This window comes from Ambystoma mexicanum, chromosome 1q (genome assembly GCF_040938575.1).
Source record: "Ambystoma mexicanum isolate Mex_15411 chromosome 1q, UKY_AmexF1_1, whole genome shotgun sequence".
In the NCBI taxonomy this organism is placed as follows: Eukaryota; Metazoa; Chordata; class Amphibia; order Caudata; family Ambystomatidae; genus Ambystoma; species Ambystoma mexicanum.
Genome location: NC_090922.1, coordinates 1,295,856,834 through 1,295,880,671, shown reverse-complemented (window position 1 = coordinate 1,295,880,671; position 23,838 = coordinate 1,295,856,834). Strand labels below are relative to the sequence as shown.

General features: G+C 47.2%; 1 protein-coding gene across 1 annotated transcript in view; it reads left to right on the top strand.

The window, feature by feature from the left end:
* Positions 1-23,838, top strand: part of CIMAP2 (ciliary microtubule associated protein 2) — a 690,070-nt gene that overhangs the window by 65,416 nt on the left and 600,816 nt on the right. The window contains exon 2 of the mRNA XM_069642119.1: positions 11,437-11,524. Within this exon, the coding sequence (XP_069498220.1) occupies positions 11,437-11,524 (88 nt within the window). The remainder of the gene's footprint in view (positions 1-11,436; positions 11,525-23,838) is intronic.

Sequence of the window (23,838 nt, the reverse complement as noted above, 5' to 3'; positions counted from 1 at the left end):
GAGCTGTTTCCGTGCCTCTGGGTACTTGGAATCCAGAGTAATGGCCATGTAGACAACCAACAAGCTCAGTATGTTGGTTAGTTGGGTGTAGACCAGCTTCTCCAAAGGTTTCTTAAGGAAAGGGGTGCTAGAGATGGGGCGGTAGTTAGCAGGAAACAAAGGGTCAGCGGAAGTGTTTTTCAGGAGGGGGTGCACAAGAGAGTGCTTGAGGGAAGAGGGGGAAAGACACAGTAGCAAGAAGTTGATTGCAGAAATCAGCAAGTGCAGGGGCAAGGGAGCCAATATTGTCCTTAATAGTTCTGGAAGACAGGGTAGACCTGTTTGGAGGACACCTTCATAGAGCAGACACCTCTAGTGACCTCGTAGGATGTGATAGGAGAAAAGGAGGAGAGAATGGCAGAGGGGGAGCATGGGAGGCCATAGGTGGCAACGGGATGGGAGGTGAGGAGGGAGAGAAGGAAGAGGGAGAGCTGAGGATGTCCTGAGTTTTTGCAGTGAAGTGAGTAGTCAATGCATTGCAGAGAGTCTGAGAGGGGAGAGGCGAGGTGGAGACTGCTGAAGGGTTGACTAATTCTTTGCAGATTCAGCCGTGTTGTTGGAAGCACCTGAGATGCTTATCTGGATGAGGGCCCTTTTCTTGAAATGGTTGGAAAGTCGGTATTGTCTTTGGAGTAGGCGACAGGCCAGTTTGTCAGAGGGTGAGCCTGAGGTCTGCACTTGCGTTTCAGGGCTGCAAGTTCAGAGTCCTACCAGGTGTTACGCTTGGTGGCAGGTTTCAGGCGGATGTTGAGAGTGTTAGTGATGGCAAGATGGAGGTTGCTAAGAGCGGAGTCAGACGTAGAGTCTGCGGTGGAGGGAGAGGGGAGATGAAGGTGGATGATAAGGCCTGCGAACAAGATTGGTAGTGCTGGGGGAGGTGCAGTTGGGTGGCAGAGAAGACCCAGGTAAGAGGAGAGGAGGGAGTGGTCTGACCAAGGGAGAGGGGTAGTGAGTGGTGTGGAGAGAAAAAGTCAAAGTGGATCAAGGCATCGAGGGTGTGTCCAGCCGAGTGAGTAGGGACAGAGGGGAGAATGTAGAGGGAGAGTGAGGTCGCAGAAGAGAATGGATGATGTGATGAGGAGTCAAGATAGATGGTGAAGTCGCCCAGTAGAATGAGTTTAGAGGTGGATGTGAGGAGGAGAAATCGGCCCATTCAGAGAGGAACAGGGTGATAGGATGGCCTGTAGATAGTGGCAATGGTCAGGGAGGAAGTGGGAGAGATGACCAGCTTGCAGACCAACCGTCTCCAATTGCCACACACTGCCTGCTCATCACCACACTCCAAACACGGGCAGATGCGCGCAGCAGGCATCATAAGACCTGATACTACACATCCTCCCTTCTTCGCAGATGAACGAAACACCACAAATGGTTCCCTTTCTGTCTACACAAATTTAGCCAACCGGCGAGGTCTCCATGAAGTTTTTCCACATCTTGACTGGTGAAGACATGCAGCTGTGTTGCTAGGCAAGGAAAATTCAGAGTCTTGTTTCCCCTCAACGTAAATCTCCTCACGTCTTCTCTTCTCCTTGACCTCATCAACACCACCTTTAGCATTGGAACCACTCTTCACAATTCCATCCAAACCCTTCACCACAAATACTCTCTCCATGTTCCCTACACATCCATCATCGACTCTCACAGCATGCTTAAATACTTCAGTGACCACACTGGGTCCGGACCATCTGCACGGTCCATTCCTAAGAACAGGCGGAAGCTTGATCCTAACCGTGACACCTAGAAGCGGAATGCTGTTTCTGGCCTTTTCCGCACCTGACCCATCATATACTATTTTATTCTTTAACTGGCGACTTTTGATATTTTCCACAACACCCTCCAATTTCTTTCCTACATTGGTATTCTTCCCCATCCAAGGTAGTACCAGTTTTGTGTTGGCTTTCCGCCCTTTGCTGAACTCAATCAGGGAAACAACAGCTAAACAATGCGGGGTGAACGATGCGCCACAATCACATCTCTCACAGACTTCTCCCACTCAAAACCATTGGACCATGCCCAACTAATGGCCTCTTTAAGAACCCTGTTGAAGCGTTCGACAACACCATTCGTTTGGGGATAAATGGCACTGCACTTGTGCTCAGTAGAGTTCCTCTTGCAGTAGTCTTCTATAACTTTCAAGCAAAATTGAGTACCATTATCAGTAACAATCACTCTTGGAAGACCTTCACGCTTACTAATCTCATCCAAAAAATCAACGACAGATTTGTCAGTAATGCAGGGCTTGATTACCACCTCCACCGACCGGGTTAGCAAATCAATAATGACCAAACAGAAAGACTATTTCCCATTACTCCACACTGGGCCTAACACATTCATACCCAATTTGTCTCACGGTCTCACAGGGATATCCGTCATGACCATAGGATAACTCGAACCCACACAAACCATATCACTCCTATTACAAAGGATACAATCCCAAACTGTTCTTTCAATTTGGATATCGCATCCAGGTCACCAATAATCACTCCTTATTCTTTGCTTGGTCTTAACAATCCCCTGATAGCCTTTGAGACTGTTAGGCAGAATTATATGCAGTACCCTTTGGGAACACTACACACAATTAAGACTTCAAGTGACAGTACAATTTCACCTTTGGTACAAGCCTGTACTACACAGTTATAGTGGTAGCAGTAGCGGAGCAGCCAGACTTATCTCAAGAGTAAGTGAGCAGTACAAATAGCTACACAAAGGACAGCAATTACTATGATTCAGGCAAACACTGATTCAAGGTTTCTAAGTAAAAGAATACATATTTATTTACTCAACAGTTGTATAACATTTCACTATTCTAGGCAAGTAAAAAATCACAATCATAAATACACCACACCACTTCCCTTAAATTCCAGACAAGTTAAGCTCACAAAATGAAGTGGGAGCAAAATGGCACTCCACCAATTTAAAAGGAAGGGAAAGACAACGTTATTAGAAAGTAGGCAAAACCAACAGGTAAGTATTCTGAGCAGTTGAACAAGAGAGACTACAGTGAGGAGATCAGCTAGAGAAGACTTAGGGCCAAAGTCACTAGGTCATAAGTCTTTTGCTCAAGATCACACAGTTCATGGTAGTTTGCGGTAAAGTTCGTGGCACAGATTCCGGACGAGGTTGGTTGGTGGAAAAGTTAGTTCTAAGAGAAGAGAAGGACAAGCCCTTGGATTGGAGAAAGATTTCAAACACTTTTACCGCGGCTGAGCGAAACGCACAACCGGATTTGCACAGTACCTTAAAACGGAGAGGGGGTTGTAGCTGAGGCAGACGTTCCTGGTAGTTTCTGCAGGCTCACGGTTCCTGAAGCGACTGTCAGACTGATCAGAAGTAGGAAGACTGGAGGGTCCTGCACTACCCAGGGAAGAAACCAGCAGCAGCGCCAAACAATGAATAAAAGGAGGGGTCCTGGCTTGTAGTTTGGGCAAACTGGTTGGTCCCACCAGCTCAAGGGAAGAAGTTTCCTGGAGGATCTTCTCTGTCGTCGGATTTGGAGATTCGGACCTGCAGCAGGGCTTCACCGGGCGGTTCAGTCATTGTAGGAGTCCTCTTCTTCCAGTTCCTCGTTGGTTCTTTCGTTCCAGTGGCGACTCTGCATTTCCAGTCCCAGAGACCTGCTTTTTATACAGTTTTCCCCCATTCATACAGCCTGGCTGTCAATCACACAGCAAGGTGGCTGGCCTGGCAAGGCCAGTCCCCTTAGCCAATCAGACAAGAGTGCGACTTGGGTTACCAAGGGAACGCATGGCAGGGGTCCGAAGATCCCTCCCTCACATCCTGCCTACCAAGACTATCAGGCGCCTTAAGGATGGCTTCTGTGCTGAAGCCTGCGAAAAGACAGCAAACAAAGGAGTCATCCCCGGTTTGGCAAGCAGAGAAAAACACGAAAAATAGTTTAAAAAAAAAAGAAATGGCGAATAAACCCAGCCGGAACAAAAATAAAATGTATTTGGTCAAGCAGGTTTATGTTTGAGGCTAATATAATAGCCTAAAACATTACCACGTTATATAAGATAATCGCGGTAGAAAAGTTAGGGTAGATGCCACTGCCACCAGCCAAGTCTTAATGTTAAGGGAGCGAAACAAGGCTCCAAGAGGCACAGACAAAAAGGGGTAAGAGTTAACCCTTTCCAATACTCCATGTAAGATGGGGTGTACTGGGTCTGTGGTTTAAAGTGACTATATAAAGTTAATGGCAACTTTACCTGTTTCTGGGGGACAGTAGTCCGCCCCAGAAAAATGGAGTCAGTGGGAAGTCTCAAAGACAACCCTGTGTCACTGCACTGAAGTTGCTGTGTAACACACACAAAAAGTGGTGTACATGGAGTAGGTGAGGCTCCAGTGCCCAAAATCACACAGAAAGTAGAAATACACATAGCAAAACACATGTAAGAGTGGGAAAAAGGCTCACACTCTTACAAGGTGAAAAAAATAAATCCTAGAAATCCATCAAAGCTGCTGAGGGACTCGGTAGGTAAGGGAAATTAAACATTGATGAGAATTCTCCCTAACAGTGACCTAAATCTATGATCTTCTGACGTACATTCAAAGGTGGGATGATCCTGTCCCCACGCATCAACAATTCACCTTGGATGCTTAAATCATCAATGACATTCCAGTATGGTAATAAATCCAGCTCCACAAAATGACTCTTTCCTAGAAGTCTGTTATATTATCTTCTATTACTCATCGAAGTGTACTAGGAGAATGGTCTTGTACCATTGCTTCCTCCCGTTCCTCTTGTGGAGCAGGTACAGAAGTCCAGCTGAAAACTACTTCTGAATTGTCTTCTTCTTTATCTGCCTCCACCAAATTCGTGAGCCTGGATAGGCAATCTGTGACGGACTCGCACAACGCCTGCCTCTGGTGCCTCGGGGAGGCCCACGACACGGATGACTGTATCGACTGCCAGTCGCTCACGTCCAAGGCCTTACGGGAACGTAAGAAGAAGTGGTCGGTAGGTCGGGTGTCCAAGCCCCGGAAGTTGAAGTCTGCGGGGCTTTCGATGGATGATTCGAGAGGTGACTCTCCGCGTCATCATCGGAAGTCTCGTGGGTCTCCTTCTAGGAGTCGGTCTCGCCACTCCTCGGCCTCTTCGAGGCATTCTCGGAAGCGCCGACAGCGGTCGTCTTCCAGGTCCTCTTCTGAGGACTCTGCCCGGCACGTCGCTTACCCCACCAGCTGTGTGACGCCGGAGGAATGGGCTTCCTTCGGGAAGAAAATGCTGGCGATTCTTGAGTTGCAGGGTACTAAGCCGTCTGCGCCCCCGAGTGGGGCCGGCCGTGAGAGGTCGAGACACCACTCGCAAGAGTGGTCGGCACGAGTCACGGGAGAGGTCCCGTTCGGACAAGGGGACTCGTTCTCGACGTACCCGTTCCAGGTCCCGGTCCTCGACGCGTTCGAGACCATGTGCACCTGTGATGTCTTCAAGGAAGACATCGACACCTGAGGCGTCGAGGGCGTCGACAGGCTTTCTCGAGGCTCCGGCTCCGAGGAAGTCGCCGAAGCCGTCGACGCTCAGGTCGTCGAAAAACACGATCGGAGCAGCGGCTTCGAGGACTGTGTCGACACTGTCGATGCTGGCGGCGCTGCATCTGACGTTGACGCAGATTTACTCGACGTCAATGCTGATCCTCTCGACGCTGATGCCTGTTCTCTCGACGCCGGCGCTGATTCACTCGACGCCCTTGGTGCCTTTCGAGGCCGGGGTGTCAGAGGTGCCCCGTGGCACGGGGGAACCCCCTAGGAAGGCTCTGGTTAAGAGCAAGTACTCTCGGGTGCCTTCTTTTCGCCACCTGGAATATATTTCCGAGGTGGATGAGGATTCTGATGGCCTGGTTCCTAGTCAGGTTCCAGATGAAATGGTCTCGGGCCATAGTCAGTTTGACGATTTGAGGCAGTCACTGCATGATGCCAGTGGACTGGACACCTCTCCGGAGGTAGAGCTTTGTAGGCCTGAGCCTGGCTCTCATGCCGATTCCTCGTACCGGCGCCTTATGGCTAGGGTTTCCGAGTACTTGGGATGCTCTGCTCCCTCAGGGGAGTTTGTGCAGGATGATCTCACGGACATCCTTGATGTTGGTCCCCCCAACTGACCCGGTACTGCCGTTTCATATGGCTCTACAGAGAAGGGTGGCGGCGGCTTGGACTGCTCCGGAGAGTCTCCCGGCGGTGGGCAGGTCCTTGTAGCGAAAATACCGTCCAGCCAGTAGCGACCCCTGCTACTTGACCAGGCACCCCACTCCGGAGAGTTTGGTGGTGCAGGCGGCCACGGCCCCGGCAAAGCAGGCGTCGTACCCTACCATCCCTCCTCATAGGGACGACAAACGTTTTGATGGCTGGGCGAAGAAAGTGTTTTCTTCTGGTGGTATGGCGCTTCAGGCGGCCAACTCCATTTGTGCCTTGTCTCGTTTCACACACACTCTGTGGAACTGTGTTGCGTTAGCGGCTGAACATATTCCCGAAGGGGACGAACGGGATGGTTTCCTTGCTATGGTCCAGGATGGTAAGGATGCCATGTGTGAGTCCGTTCAGTCGGGTTTGGACATGGCTGAATGCGTCAGCAGGTCCATGGCAGCGAGCACCGTGATACGCAGGTTTGCGTGGTTGCGGAAGTCGGGGTTTGCTCCTGATGTGCAGTCCCGGCTCCTCAACATGCCCTTTGACCTCCTCAACATGCCCTTTGACGGTGAACACCTTTTTGGCAGCAAGGCTGACGAGAGTCTTGAGAGGTTGCAGACCTCCAAAGCTGCAGCGAAGTCTTAGAGCGCTGCAGTTCGCCAACCTCTGCCTTTTCGTCCTAGGGGACAGCAATGGAGGGGTCGTTCCTTTCGCGATTACTCGTCCTTCAGTAAAGCGAGAGGAGCTGGCAGTCAAAGAGGCCAGCGCAGGGGTACCAGAGGTGGACGACAGGGTACCCGTGGTGCCAAGGCCGCTCGGGCAGTTGCCTCTTTGCCCTCAGGTAACGCCGCAGCCGCTACCACTCAGTCATGAGGCCATGTCCCATGGTTCGCTGGTTGGGGGGAGGCTGGCGCAGCATCTTGTAGAGTGGCGTGCCATTACTTCAGATGTGTGGGTTCGGGAGATCATAACCCACGGCTACAGTCTTCCCTTTCGGCAGAGGCCTCACGACAATCCACCGGGGAACCTCTCTTTGCAGAGTCCGGATCCGCTCCTTGCGCAGGAAATTCAAGCCCTGCTGGAGAAAGGCGCCATAGAACTGGTGCCTGTAGCGGAGAGGAGCAAGGGATGGTATTCCCCTTATTTTTTGATTTCAAAGAAAGACGGGGGATTGAGACCCATCATGGACTTGCGCGGTTTGAACAAACTCCTCAGGAAGGACAAGTTCAAGATGGTTACTCTCTCTCAAGTCCTCCAGGCCCTTCAGCTTCAACACTGGTTGGTGTCTCTCGACCTCAAGGATGCTTACTTCCATGTGCCGATCCATCCCAAGCACAAGAAGTACCTGAGGTTCGCGGTTGGCGACTCGCACTTTCAGTTTCGGGTCCTGCCGTTCGGATTGACCTCCGCCCCGAGGGTTTTCACCAAGCTCATGGTGGTGGTGGCAGCGCATCTCAGGCAAGGGGGGATTCACGTCTACCCCTACCTGGACGATTGGTTGATCAGGGGGGGCTCTCCCGAGCAAGTCCTGGATCATCTGTCCGTCACCTGCCACTCCCTTCACAGGCTGGGCTTCTCCCTCAATTTAAAGAAGTCCCATTTGACGCCAACACAGCGGCTCCAGTACATCGGAGCAGTGCTCGACACTTCCCTGGGGTAGTGTTTTCCTCCCCAGGTGAGGGCTCTTCACATTCAGCAGATGGCGCACAAGTTTCAGCGTGCCCAGACGCTCCCAGCGTTCGAGTTCTTGAGGTCGCTCGGCCTCATGGCATCCTGCATTCTTCTGGTGCCAGAGGCTTGCCTGCGGATGAGATCTTTGCAGTGGGCACTCAAGATGCAATGGTCGCAGGCCTCCGGCAGGATGTCGGACCCGGTTCAGGTGCCGCCCTCGGTCGCCCAGGACCTTCTGTGGTGGGCCGTCGAAGGCAACTTGATGAAGGGGGTTCCATTTTGGCTTCCCTGGCCGGAGGTGACAATCGTGACTGATGCATCCCTCACGGGATGGGAGCTCATGCCAACGAGCTGACAGTCAGCGGTCGTTGGTCTCCGTCGGAGTCCAGACTCCATATCAATCTGTTGGAGCTGAGGGCCGTCAGGCTAGCCCTGAAGGCTTTTCTGCCGACTGTGCGAGGAAGGAATGTCCTGATCCTGATGGACAACACAGTGGCCATGCACTACCTCAACAAAAAGGGGGTGGCAGGGTCACTTCCTCTGTGCAGGGAGGCGATGCAGCTCGAGTTCTGGACCATCCAGCAGGAAGTTTCGATCTCGGCAGTTCATCTGGCCGGAGACGAAAACGTGACGGCGGACGCTCTGAGCAGGCAGAGCACGATCTCTCACGAGTGGGAGTTGGGACAGGAGATTCTCCTGGAGATCTTCGCCCTTTGGGTGACCCCTCAAGTGGATCTCTTCGCCTCCAGTGTCAACCGGAAGTGCGAGAGGTTCTGCTTGCGGGAATTTCCTCCAAAAGGAGCCTTGGGAGACGCGTTTGTGGTGGAGTGGTCGTTCCCGCTGCTGTACGCGTTTCCTCCAGTCCCCGTCATCCCGCAAGTGCTGCGGAGGTTACGGAAGTTCGGTCATTGCTCCGGCGTGGGCTCGGAGGACGTGGTACCCGGACCCTCTCGACTTGTCCATCTGCCCTCCACGTCGTCTTCCCTACCGAGACGATCTGCTCTCACGGGAGGGGGGTCAGGTTCTCCATCCAGAGGTCAGATCCCTCAACCTTCACGCTTGGCTTCTGAAAGGTTGAGGTATAAGGATTGGGACCTCCCTGAAGACGTGATGGAGGTGTTGCTCTCGGCCCGACGGCCAGGAACAAAGTCTCTGTACCGTTGGCGTAAGTTCTGCGACTGGTGCAGAGTTCAGAATGTGGATCCTTTTGCATGTGACATCCCCATGGTTCTGTCCTTTTTACTTTCTTTGGCCCACAGGGGCTTGCAAGTGGGTACCATTAAAGGTTACCTGGCGGCGCTGTCCATCTTTAAGCGCTCGTCTGAAGAGTGTTCCTACTTTAAAATCCCTTTGATTTCACAGTTTCTGAAAGGGCTCACTAGTGTGTTCCCTCCGTCACCTTTCCTGGTGCCCGGTTGGGATTTAAACCTTGTTCTTAAGTTTCTTATGGGTGCTCCGTTTGAGCCTTTGCACTCTTGCCCTTTGAGGCTGTTAACTCTGAAAACTGTGTTTTTGGTTGCGGTTACTTCCGCTCGCAGAGTGAGTGAGTTACAGGCACTTTCAGTTAAGCCACCCTTCACTGTATTTCACAAGGACAGGGTTGTCCTTAGAGTTCGTCCTTCTTTTCTTCCGAAGGTGGTTTCGGAATTTTATTTGGCCCAGAAGGTTGTTCTTCCGGCATTCTATCCTCCTCCGCATCCTGGTAAGGAAGAGGAGAGGCTCCATAGGCTTGATACTAGGAGAGCTTTAAGCTTTTATGTTTCACGCATGTCCCGGGTCAGAGTGGACGATCATCTCTTTATTGGTTACGCTGGAAAGCGTTTGGGACAGGCTGTGACGAAACAGACCTTGTCTTGCAGGATTATTTTGGCCATCTCGGAGTGTTACCGCTTGGCGAGTAAGGACCCGCCGGCTGGCTTGCGGGCCCATTCTACCATGGGTATGGCTGCATCTACTGCCCTGCAGAGGAGTGTTCCTATTCGCAACATCTGTGATGCAGCCACCTGGGCTTCAGTACATACATTTGTACGTCACTATTCCCTCGATTCTATCCGAGGACAGGATCTGGCCTTTGGCAAGGCGGTCCTTTGCTCTGCTATTTGATTGGCAATTCTAAATTTTGATTCTAAATTCTTTCCCTCCTCCTTGCTCTGGTACTGCTTTGGGAGTCTGTCATAGATATGGAATACGTCGGAGGACCCAATCCCCTCGAAGAACAAGTTACTTTCTTACCTGGTAACGTTCTTTCGATGGGATGGTCCGACGACGTATTCCATATCGCTACCTCCCTGCCTTCCCCGCTGCAGAATTTCTTTTGCGATTGCAGCTTACGTTCCGCAAGGCTTTGTGTCTGACTGGCAGTTGACTAATGTCACACGTTCTGGGGGAAAAAACTACAACTGAGGCTACGGGCGTTGTGCGTCCTACTTATCACATCGTATGACGTCGGTCCTCGACGTCATCGACGCAGGACGCAGATGCCGAAAAAAGTTTCCGAAGCAGCACAGCTGTGGTGATTACATGTCGTAGATATGGAATACATCGTCGGACCATCCCATCGAAAGAACGTTACCAGGTACGAAAGTAACTTGTTCTTCTGACTTTATCCGCCGCCCTTTTAATTGCCAATGCTTCCTTTTCAATGGTGGCACATGATTTTTCTGCTCCTTTTAACAGCCTGGAGGGGAAAACTATAAGAACCTCTTTTCCATTATCCTCCTGAGTAACAACAGCACCTAAACCTACGTTGCTGGCGTCTGTCGTTATGGTGGTTTTACTATACTTCTAAACATTTTGAAAGCAGGAGCTCTTGATAGTGCACATTAGATTGATACAAATTCTTCTTGACACTCCTTGTTCCATTCAATAACACTCTTTCCGGCAAAATCTCGAATGAACTTTGAGTAATACTCAGCCATGCCTATGAAAGTGCAAACTTCTTCCTTCTTCCTTCGTTGTAGGTCTGGGCATATTCTCTATTGCATGAGCCAGCTGCTTTTTGGGACGTATTCCCTCTGCTGACATGACATGACCCAAATACTCTATTTCGAACTTGTCGATTTTACACTTCTTTGCTCAGTCATTCCTGTCGCACTCAATTTTTTAAACGCATACTCCAGTCTTTCATTGTGAAGTTGCAGGTTGTCAGCGTGTATCAGTATATGGCAATTTCTGAGGGTACCTTCTTATCTTCTGCCTTTTTATTACGGCACCTGTTTCCTGGTCAGAAGTATCTGGGTTACTACTGTCCTGTTGTAAATGCAAACATTGGCTACATAGCCGATTATCTCTTAAAGACTTTGGAGTAAAGCTGGTATAGTGCAGTAATGTATTGTAGACTGTTAAGTTTTCACTTTCAAATGACCTGCTCTGCCGTAGATTGTGAAGTCCACGAAATCCAAGCAGTGGTTATTAATACCGTCAATGAATTTCAAGTAGGAGCAAAGAGTTTATAAATGTCTATAATAATATTTGTCAACGACGTATCCTTGAAAGGCTGAGAATTAACTTCCTGTGTACACTTTGCATGGTTACAATATTCTTCAATGCTTGGATTCAGTATTCTAGGAAATGTGGATCACCTACATGTTTTAATCTTTTTCCTAGGTTCGATGTTTCCGGCGTTCACCCCAAGTGTAAGAAGAAGGGGTCGTACACACAAGTGCCCTACTGCAAGGTGGCTAATTCATATGAAGTAAGTGGTATGCTATTAATTACGTAACAACTATAAACAGGGTATGTTTAATTACTCAACCATATGTTATAGAAATATATCTAAAGTAATTTGTTGTTTAAAATAGGAGGCATACATTTCATACTACTACAGAGTATATATCATTTCACATGTCTGGAGAGTCACAGAGATTGACTTCTTTGTTTAGGAAATAATGCATGCTAGTTAGGCTCTTGACAGTGAAGACTTTCAACCAATTCAGTGGTCTACAACTTGTGGCTTTGCAGATGTTATTGAGTATGACCCCCGTCATCCCTCATAATTTACTTCAGTGGCAAGTGCTGATGTTAGTTGTACTGCAACCTTGAGAGCCAAAGTTGGAAGACCTATAGATAGTTTGTTATTTAGAGTGGGATGCATGGATTGGCCTTAATAGATCACTCAGTAGCATTAGGAATTGTTGAACCTGTTAATTGTATACATACAGGCTTGTTTTCTATGTAATGCTTTCATTCAAATGCAAAATGTTTTTAAGAAAGAGGGTCAACGCCTGGGAGCTTGAGCGAGACTGTTTTGTTTTTCTATGATGCCATTTTCTTGTCATATGTTTTGCGGTCTCTCCAGTTCTTTCACAAGGTTTAGACAATTTAAAAGGTAGAGTAGAAAAGTATACCAGTAGTGCAACTAGATGCTCTAAGATGGGAAAAAACAGGGGAAGGGCAAGGAAGAATGATAAAAAAAACTTTTCGCCTGCCTTCTCGGGAAACACAGGTGGGCCTGTAATAGTCTCCCCTGAAGGAGTGCACCATAGATTCAGCTGCTTTGCCTGGTAGCACGGGTTACCCATCCTGAGGTGGCTGGGGGAGGTCAGGTGTTGCACACCACTGAGACACGGCTCTAACAAGCAGGGAGTGGCCACAGCGTGAATGGATCACCCGGGCTGATGGATCACACTCTTTAGTTTACATCCTTGCCTTATTTCTTCATAACTATGTTGGTCCTGGAGCGTGACATCCTTTATACAAATCACTACGATCCTTAGGGTGACTGTCCCCTTCAGAGCTGATGCCACAGTTGCCAGTGACACAGGCAGATGGGAGAACCACTGCAGCGTTCCTGCTCCTCACTCCTACACACAGTTTGTCATCGGACCTAGTACCAGGGCACTAATGCCAGGAAACAGAAAAAACGTAATGAGGGGCAGCCTTGACAGATTTGGCTCTCTTTCTGAAGAAAGCCTAAAAGCCAAATAGGGCTGCAAAATGTCAACCGAGCAATGTGTTGAGCGAGCGCAGGATATCCCCAAAGGAGACCCACCATCGCTGCTAACCAAGGAAGACTTGAAGTTATTCATAGGGGATCTGCAGAAAAACATCCCCAAAGAAATTCAATCTCTAAAAGAAAAGATCAAGACCACCTTAAAAAATCTACTAAGAGATTTAGTCGACGGGGGAGAGAATCTCTACAAACAAAGACGTATCACTGACTTAACGAACGAAATGCTGGAAATTCAAGGTGATGTCCTGACCCTTCAGACAATTTCTACCGAGTTATTTGATACCTTTGAGGACCTTGAGAATTGCTACAGCAGAGGCAACATTAGACTGAAAGCAATTAAAATCTTGGTGGTAACCAAACATTTGAGACTTTCTATCATCACTATTCAAAGTTGTCTATCCTGGGATCATTGAGCTAGAGGGCACACAGAGTGGCCGTAAACCGAAAGAAGAGGGATCCAGGCCACAGGATATTTATGCAAAGTTGCACTCTTTCTCCTTAAATGAAAAGGCCATGATGGCAGCAAGAGAGAAATGGTGCATTGACTACAGGGGCTGCACGTTTTTCAGATTGTGGCTGCCGGCACCCTGATTAAAAGCAGAACATTTTGCTGCATAACAGAACTTCTTCAGGAAATTAACATTTTTTACAGATGGACATTCCCATGTGTCCTGCTTGTAACTAAAGATGGTTCACAGCACAGGGTCAGGACAGTGGAGCAGGGTCTCTCTTTTTGGGGCTCAAGCCAAGATGAACAGCATACAGCCAACCAGGTCAACAGAGGAGAAGCAGAGGAAAGAGAGATGGTCCAAGTTCACGAAGAAGAGAAACTAATTCAATTAACATGTTGCCAAGGGCCATGATGTATCACATATCCCTAAGCTCTGTGTACTAACCCTGAATGCATAGGTTAACTGCTGCACATTGAGCAAATAGGACATCTGAAATGCTTTTGGAAGCTACTAGGGGGCAATTTCAGTGACTATCTAAGAGTCACACACTTGCCGGGGCAGGGGAATTAGGAATATACCAGGATAGGGCTAACGCTGCTGTCACAGAGAATGACTGAGAAGGGGGGGGGGGCAGCAGGTTGGTGAGGAACGGTAAGGGGACAATCGAATGAACATTTCATCAGTTCCTACTACTCAGAGGGGTTTTCCAAAGGCAGTAGAAAGTTTGTTAAAAGTAAAGTGAATGATTTCCATGATACAGGGTACTATTCAATTGCTTGAAACTAAACATTAGGGGGTAAAACTCCTCCAAGAGGGCTTGTCTATTTAATGCTATTCTGAAAAATATGATCAACATTGCTTTTATACAAGAGACTCACTTAATGAAAGCCAACCAATACAGATCAAGATGCACAGCTTTTCCTCTCATTGTAATTATATTCTGAAAAGAAGTACCCTTGCAAGTGGAGGATGTTATAGAGGCTAGGGATCACACTATTTTCCAAAAACTTGGCAAGGGAAATTCTTTATAGATTATTGTGTGCTAACCGGAGGGGACCTTTTATCGTCCGGAGAGAGGAGTTAACGGCACTTCCCCCTTCCCCTCCCCCTGCCACTTCTCCCCTTCCCTCTTCCCAGCACTTGCATGATCTGAATGACACAAGGCCTAGTAAGATCGTTATTTTGTCTCCCCCCCCCTCCTTGTCTTGTCACGCCTAGAAACACTTGTGTACAGGCGCCTTATAAATACCACATCAGATCATATCTTACCTAAGCTCAGCCAGAACCCAAGCTCTGTAGCTCATATAGACCTACACCCTATTGAATAAAGATGTCGAGGTACACACCAGAATATTGGCCACTAGACTCAAGGAAGATGTTCCACATTTTGTCCACGAAGCTCAGTCATGGGGGCAGGCCAAACATTTGACAATATACATAAGGCCATACAATTAGGTGATAAAGTTACTAATATCTCGAGAGGCCCTTCTGCCCTGCTGGTTTTAGACTTTGAGATGCTGCTCAACAGGCTGGAATGGGCCTTCTTGAGAGACACCTTGGAAAGCTTTGTATTCAGGACAGACTGATATCACAGATTCGGGCTTATTACACCCAACCGACAGCCAGAATCAGATTAAATGGAAAGCAATTTGAGTTGGGGAAGGGTTCGCCAGGGGTGCCCATTGTCTCCTAATAATCATCCTCACAATAGAATCGTTTGCTCGAAGGATATGAACTAATCGTAGTATTTCAATTAATACTTTATTTTGGGTACAAGCCCATAAAAGTTCAGATGCATGCCAATACAAAAAAAACATAAAAACAGTTTACATTACCCCTGAAACTAAAAACATGAACTAAAAATAATTACCACCAATAAAGATTAAAATCTATTAAAAGAAAAACCGCTAGAATATGGGACTCAAAGCGACTGGGCGTTTGCACAGACTTTCGATCTTATCCGCAATGCTTTGGCTGAAAAACTTTGACATTGCAAGTACCACTTCCTTATGACCTGTCATTTTACAGATCACAAGAGCATCACAGGAAGGACATGCCTGGTATTTTAGCAGGACTGGAGGGATTCATCTTTTCTGCAAAGATGTATATTTTGGACAGTCCAAAAGGAAATGGATTATGGTTTCCGTCACATCAGGAAAAAAGGGGCAACATTTGGAGGAGTTGGTTTCCCAATTACAATAATGTTCTGCAACTGGAAAAACATTTAAAAAGAATTTGGCGTACAATACAAAACGGGATAAATCTAATTCAAATATTTTTTAGATATAAAAGCAGATTTTTGTGCAATTAATCCAGGGAATCTTGACAAGGATACAGATGCAAACATTTAATACTCTCTATTTAATTTCCTTGTAAATGTCATTGATTATAATAACATAGAGTGAGTGTGAAGAATACATAATAGTTACCAGTAAAGATACATGTTGGAACCAGGGCCAGGATTTCCCTCCTGGCGTATTTAAAACATCCCAAAGCATTTCTTTGTGGTGGGAAAGTCTTACAACCTTATTTAAATGGAACCAATGAAGAAGGGGTTTGCTCTGTGCAATAAACTTCACTGATTGCATACCTATCTCCATACGTAGGGGAATTGAAGGGGTGCTCTGTGGTAAGGTGAGCATACTTTTCACAAATGTATTTTAAGACTTGACGAGGGGCTGCAAATCATCAGTTCCAAAAAGATATAGTGCCTCATTACAAGTATGGCGGTCCAGAAATAAGGGTGCTGGTAGCAATGTATTGGCACACTTTCCGAACCACCATACTAGGTGAATGCCGGTAGGGGCACGGATCCCGTGGGAAATCGGGCCCCTACCGGCAACGGTGCCGGTGCTTCAGTGTCCCCATTCCCATGGAGTCCTTTAGGACTCCATGGGAATGGGGATTTACCGTTACGCCACCACTTGTTATATCCCGGTGGCACCATGATATCTGGCAGGGGAATCAGGGTTACAGGGTTGGTGACAATCCACCGGCAGCACCGATGGGTTACTGCCAGCCTTGTATTGAGGCCCATAGTCTATGCAACTAAGTTGAGTCCCTATCCTAAAGGCAGGGTCAGCTGGCCGATCCTGCTCAAGATGGCAGTTGCAGCCGCACAGGCCCAAAGTAAATAGAAGGGAGTCTACTTCTGCTGCATGGGTATAAACACGCTTGGGGGGGGGCAATCTAGATGAGGGATCCCCCCAATATCCTCCTCCTTGATGTTTAAACTATCTGTAATACATGAAGGTTCAAACTACTTATTGAAGTCCTCCAACAAAATCTTCTCTGTTTGTTTCGGGTTGAGCACAGATAGATTGCTCTAAGTGAGAATTAGTTTGAAATTATTTAGAACAGGAATTTTCTGGGCTTGGACATTCCATTTTATATAAACATAAAAGAATGAATGACATTTAGGAAAATACATTTCGAGAAATAGGTTATCAGGTCCTGTTTCTACTCTGTCAACAACAACATTCAATTTGGTGTTTAGCCAGACTAACAACCCTCCACTTGGTCAACCTTCAGAGTTTTTTTTAGAGCTGGGATAAAATAGCTTATATATACGCATTTATGTATACCTTCAATTGCCCAGGTCTCCTGGAAACAGATCATCTGAAACTGATGCCACTCTAAATCTGCCATTTTATTTTGCATACCATCTATGTTTGAGGAGATAATATTAACATTTTGCATAATGACAATATCGGCTGAAAAAGCAGAGACCAAGAGGGGTTGTCAGAGTGGGGCTCCAAATGTCAGTCTAACTGGGATTGCAGGGTTTCAGGCTAAGAATGTAGATGTTGCAACTGTAGTGAAATGGTTACGTGTACGGCACCGAGAGAACCTCTGGAGAGTAACGGGTTTGGGCTAGATGGGGTACACCTTCGATTATACTTTATTACCACCTGTAACGCGGGAGTGGGCAGAGATCTAGAGTCCATGACTAGAAGGCTGTCGAACAGCTGTTTACTTCTTAAGTTTATTTTGATCAAACCTGTGGAAGAAAAATGCGGATCATGAATTATCAGGGTTTCCACCAAGTCATCTCTAATAATAGATAGACATCCCTGCTTATGTCAGAGCCAGCGAATGACCTTATTGGTTAAAGAATTGCCATCTTCTTTAGAACTAGGGCATAATTTGGGGACTTTGGTCATGAAGAAATGATAGGATGAATTCTGAATATATGTTTCGGCCTTATATGCTATGTTATTGAGCTTCAGTGGGAGGGGCAGGAGTTACCGACTGGGGAAATGTTCCTTTCTTTGTGTTCGTAACCAAGGATTTGTTGGGGTATATACCACCCTTTTTAGGTACAGAAGGGACATCCTTTTTCCCTCTCGGGGAATGCGACAAGGCCCTTGAGGACACAAAGCTGCTGATCACCTTAAGCAGCAGAGACATGGCAGATTTGCTACTATGGTTCACTACAAAATGCTTGCAGGTTTTGGTGTTCTTTGTGTGTTGGACAATACTTGGGTAAGCCAAAGGCAAATGACATTGGCCTTGTGTATCTATTGTTACCTTTTTGTGGCACCAGCAAGAAGTCTTTATTACAATATAGCTTACTTTCCAAACATTACAAAGCAAGACAGGTAGACTTCATATATTCAATGGCGTTTCACAAAGTAAGCAACTCTGTCCTCATAGTGTAAGCTCTTTGATCTTTGCTGTATTTGCATGAACCTTGATGCATGGCTGGGTGAGTGGGAATCAGGCAAGGTAACCCAGAGGTCAGTATTGCTCTTCCCCATCTTGCCTGCTCACCCACTATGACCAGTCCTATCCCACTGCCCACAGATGGCAGAGATAGAATTGCCAATAGCTGAGATTTCGTTGAGAGTTGTACTCAGACCTGGAGTTGAAATACCTTCTAGGATAGCAAACCTATTTGTGAGAGGGATATCTTGGTTTATTACAGAAATGTCAGGCATGGGATTCTGACTCAAACAATCTGTTTTAGATGGATTACGGTTATTCAGGTGCTTTCCAGGAGTGTAAATCTCAACTGGCAAAGTGTAGTTATGCCCCCTTGTTGGTCTAAAGCACGGTCAGTTTCAAATTGATTGGTGAAGGTCCTCCGCATCAAGTTTTGGCAAGATTTGAGTGCCATAAGGCACTGGAGACTATAGATTTGTTAAACAGAGGAGATGTTAGTCTGTTTGTATTTGGCGCAAACCCATGGTCTTTATTTTCTTTCCAGGGTTGGAAGCGTCTCTATCATGTAACAGTTAATTAGCTTTCTCAATAGGTAGCTTGGCAGGGTTAGTTATTTTCTTCCGTTGAGTTATTTGGGGAGGGAAAGCTGAATGTAGAGCGGTGCCAGACCCCTGACAGCCTTGTGGATGATGCAAATGGTTTTGAATTTGATACTTGTGGTCACCGGGAGCCAGTGGAGAGATTTTACGGCTGGAGAGATGCAGTCCCTGTGCTTGAGGCTAAGGATAAGTCTTGCAGCCCTATTCTGGATTAGTTGAAGGGGGCAAAGGGAGGAACAAAGCCGATTGAGGAAGAGGCTGTTGCAGTAGTCCAGCCTCGAGAGAATCAGGGCTCTGGAGACAGTGAGCTTCTGAGAGAAGGTGAGGAAAGGAAGAATGCCCCTGAGGAGGTGGAGCTGGAAGTTGGACTTCTTGGCATGGTCCACGATGTGTGGAGCGAAAGAGAGAGCAGAGTCAAAGGGGACCCCAAGGTTTTTGGTTCAAAAGTGGGTGAACAGAGGGGACCCAAGGAGGCTGGCCAAAGAGTGGGTGTGAAGTTAGGAGCCGGCATCCACTCCGAATAAGAAGGATCTCCGTTTTACTGGCATTAAGGCAGAGATCATTGGCAGAGCACCATTCCTGAATAGCAGTCAGGCAGTATGGTATGAGAGAGGAGGAAGAGGAGGTAGAGGATGGCAGCTTGAAGGAGAACCTAAACACCCAATATCTACTAGATTCAGGCAGTTGATATATGAACATAGAATGATCAACACTGAGAACCCTTAGCGTCACAGCATAGCAAGGAACACCTAACCAACACTATACAAAATGGTCTAAGCTGTCTTTCACTGCACAATTTTGTCCATAAGTAACATTTTAAATCCAGTAACAACAACGTGGCCTGCATGTTTTCACTTATTTTCCTGGTGAGACTCCACTGCCCAAAAAATAAACAAAATAAAACCCACAACAAACCAATCTTTGTTGATCTGCATTATCTTGTCTTCTGCTGAGTAATCTGAGACGCACATGTGCCAACCAGATCCCTCTCCCGAGTTAATTTTAGCCAAACAAACTTTTGTGCTCTAGGAGAAGAGGAAAATAAAAATAAGAGGTGAATCCACTGTAGCCAGTCTGAGAAATATGTAAGAGTCCTGCTGTCTTAATTGCTTTAAACTTTAATATGTATAAGGTCCCCCATCTGCTTTTCCAGGGGATGAGTGGCAAAACCCTGCATGGGTACAGTTGGGTGATTTAACCCTTTGATTGATGATATCGCTCTTCTGTGTTCAACCCTGTTTGTGGGTACCAGCTCCCCCCGATGATCTCCTGCCAGTTTTGTCCACCCCGCACAACGTCCCATGCCCCCCATAATAATAGCAAGCCGACAACATATTGTGGGCGGATAAGGCTGCAGCTGCTTTATTAGGCAAAAGGTAACTTACAGGTGTTCCGCTTTCAGCATCCTGCATCAGTGGCTTTACCAGGTTGCTAATCCTCTTACATATTTACACGTTGCCCGGGTGTCGTGACCTCTTACTCATATTCCCAGGGGCTTTGACGTCTTACACAGCTCATTTCCCAGGTCTCCTGACCTCTTACCCAATTCCCATTGACTAGGTGTCTTGAACACTCACTCCTCTTACTCATTTCCCCAGGTGCCTTGAGCTCTTACTCATTTCCCCAGGTGCCTTGAGCTCTTACTCATTTCCCCGGTCTCTTGACATCTTACACCATTCCCCGTCTCCTAGCTGACTTGACCACTTACCCAGTGCCCATTTCCCCAGGTTTCTTGTCATTTTACCCAGTTGCTCCTTCTCTGAGGTTTCCCCACGTGTCCTGCCCTTGCCCCCTTAATGTTTCCCCCAGTGACTTGTCCTCTTCCCACTTGCTTGCTTCCCCTCCAGTGGTGTTGCCTTCTTCCCCATCGTTCCCCAGGACCTTTGTCCTCTTCCATGCTTTCCTTGCGACCCCAGATCTCTGGACCTCTCACCTGATCCTTGAGTTCCTTCCTTTCTTGACCTCTTCCTGCCTCGCTTTGTTTCCCCTGCTCTCCCCCTCTCTCTCTTACCCCTTTCCTCGTCTCCTTTGTTTCCGACCTCTGTCCTCTACTACCTCCCCCAGTTGACGTCCCCTTTTGCAGTGGCTTTGGCCCCCTGCCTCTTCCCCAACCTAACATATTACCCTGCACATTTATACCTTGTTGCTTGCTAGCCCCTCCCACCTTCCGCCCTAGCCCCGCCATGACTCTTTGGTGGCTGCTGCCATGGAGTTCACCACACCTTCCTTAGCCACTCAACTAGCTAACTCCCTCACCCCTGTTCCCTCTCCTTGTTCCATAGTCCGCCTAGTGCCCCACCCCAGACCACCAGAACTGCTCCTTGGTACCCCATTACTGTAGATTTCATTGAATAGCATTTCACCTAATTAGAGTTCACTGAATTGATTTCACCGAAAATGGTAGGTGAAATGGTATATGTGTAATGCATAATAGGTGGCATGTGGGGTAAGGGTAAAAGTATGGGTAGGGAGGGGTGAGGGGTCTCCCCCGCTTTATAAAAGTAGAAAAAGTCATACGTTTATTTCCTTTTTCGGTGAAATGTATTCAGTGAAATCACCATTAGGTGAAATATTTTCAAAGAAATCACTTATATCCTGGTAACTCCCCCCTAGTTTAGTTCCATCTTGTTGCACCTTTGCCCTTTTGAAATTACCATCCGGCCCAGTATTGTTACCCGTTATTGAACCCTTCTGCCATACCCAACACATCCTTCCCCTCCTCCCCGCCCCCATGCCAGCTACTCAGCAGGTTCAAAAGGTTTGATCTCCGGAATATATAAATTGTTGGGAAAGGATAGACATGATGTCACTCCCATATAATGCTTGCCATCATCTCCCTCATTGTGTCCAGGATAGACTACTCCAACTGCATATACCTTGGAATGCCGTAATACTTACTAAGAAAACGCCAACTAATACAGGCGGCAGCTGCTAGACTTCTCCTGAAACTCTTCCGAAGAGACCACATCACACCAGCACTAAGGGTGCTACGATGGCTCCCAGTCAAAAAATGAATCGCCTTCAAAACAATGTGCACAACGCACAGAGCAATTCACGGCCTGGGAGCAGAGTTCATACAAAAGAAAATCACAATCTACAAACCAGCAAGAACACTTGGATCCAGCAACGACATTTGCCTAGAACCTAAAGTTTACATGAGAAAAAACCTTGGAGGATCAACCTTCCCTTGCCTAGCCATAAAACTCAAACTCCCTCCTGAGAGAAATACGAACTAAGGAGGACATCTAAAATTCAGAAAACATCTAAAAACCTTGCTCTTCAGCTCCAAAGGGGATGAAAATGACCGAACAACATCTACGCACCTCGAAATGAACAAATGCATAGAAAATTAGCCCAGCAAAACCATGGACCGAAAGAACACACCTGACATGAAACTTGACTGAGCAAAGGAACCAACTCCCATCAACACACGTCAAACCAATCAAAACCCAGCAAGAGAAACAAGCCTGAAAAGAGGGGAATACAACCACTAACGTACCCCGAGTAAACCCCCTACGCGAATAACCAGATCTTTGTGATCACTGCGCCGCCCTTAACTGCATCGACGAAAATGTCGACGACAATTACGGCGCAGCACTTCTGCCCGTCTGCCCCGGCCTGCAAGCCTGAAAACCTCACCCCCCACACCTCACTTACCTTTACTGGTGTGCGCAACCAACATCCTTGTAAGCCAGTGGCGGGGGTGGTGCTGATGCTGCAGGGTACCTTTTTAATATTTTATCCCCTGCTTACCATTATGGTAAACGGGGAACACCCCCGCAACCCCTGACTCCTGTTACTGCATCCAAGGAGAGCGGGGGACACCACTGCAACCCCTGCTCTGCTTGGGCACAGTAATGGGGGTCAGGATTTTCATACCACGCTCAAACGCAGTTTTAGTAATGTCGCTCTGAATAACCTGTTACCATACTCCTACCGGCCTTTAACCTACCTGTATAGGCTGGCCTTATCCAGGGCACACACTATTTGTTTAATCAGTCACTCTCGCACATAAAATGTATGTGTAGGTTAGCCGCTTTCAGCATTCAGTCTACTAGCATAGTTAAGCTTTATGCCCATTTGTGCGCCCTTAAACAGACACTATATAACCTCTGCATCATGGTGGGCCACTCAGGAAGGACTCGTTGGGATGAGCAATTCATCAAACCTAATAGACTGATGGGAGCAGGATGGGAGAGGCATCTCATTTGGAAGGGTGGTTGGAGACCAGATTTGTATTTCACCTTGATAGAGCTGTAAAGGTGGGAAGCATCCCTCACTGGAATAGACATACAAGGAAGGGAGATGTTTCGCAATAAAATGGACTACTGCGGATGTGAAATGTCACACATAAAGGAACAGGTTTGGGGGGTGAAACTGTGTCTCACATGGATTGAGTGATGGGGGAATCTGTGGTGGAGGTAATTGCTTCACACCAGATTTAATGACAGGGGGAGAGATATGGGTTGTACTTAGTTAAATGTCGAGAGTTGGAAATGTATTGCCACTAACTAACCATACTAAAAACTCACCCCTCTGTATTCGCCTTCTCAATTCTCAAACTCTGAACTAAAACACAACCGTACCTCTAAAGCACCACAAACCGCACACACTTCACAACACCCGACAAGGAAACATATCATACACAATCTCACCACCACACAACCGAAAACGTACCTACGCTCAGTGACCGGTTTCTCTGAATGGAAGCTGCCAACAGCACATCACAGTTCTCTTGATCTTCTTCTGCTCAGTCCTACTAACTTTCCCTGCGACCCTCCTTGCATTGCAGATCTGCTAGAGCTCCAAGAGACCACGCAGGTGGAAACAGTGCGCGTACAAGAACCTTTAACATAACATAACATAACATATATATTGCAAATTGGGAACGGAATTTTGTTGCCTCTATGCCCAGAACATCATTTGTATTTTTATTTTTATTGTACTTTATATAGCACCTTTATCCAAAGCCCTTTACATAGATAAAAACAACAGTACAAAGCACTGATACATGGTAGTTGTCAACAATTCAAACACTTCCGGTAACAGATAATCAAGGGCAATGAGGCAGGTGAGTTTTCAAAGAAGAAGGGAACAAAGAGTAAGTAGTAATGGAACGTAGAGACAGGGGGAGCATGTTCCAATGAAGAGGAGCAAGGAGCTGAAAAGAACAAAAACGGGATTGAGCACAGGGGACGCGGGGGAGATACAGCCTGAAAAGACAATAGGAGCGAAGAGAACGAGACAGAGTATAGAAAGAAAGAAGAGAAGCAAGATAGGGGCAAGTCCATAAAGTGTCATGATCTCTGCTTCCAAAAGGTCAGGGTTTTCCCAACTCCCT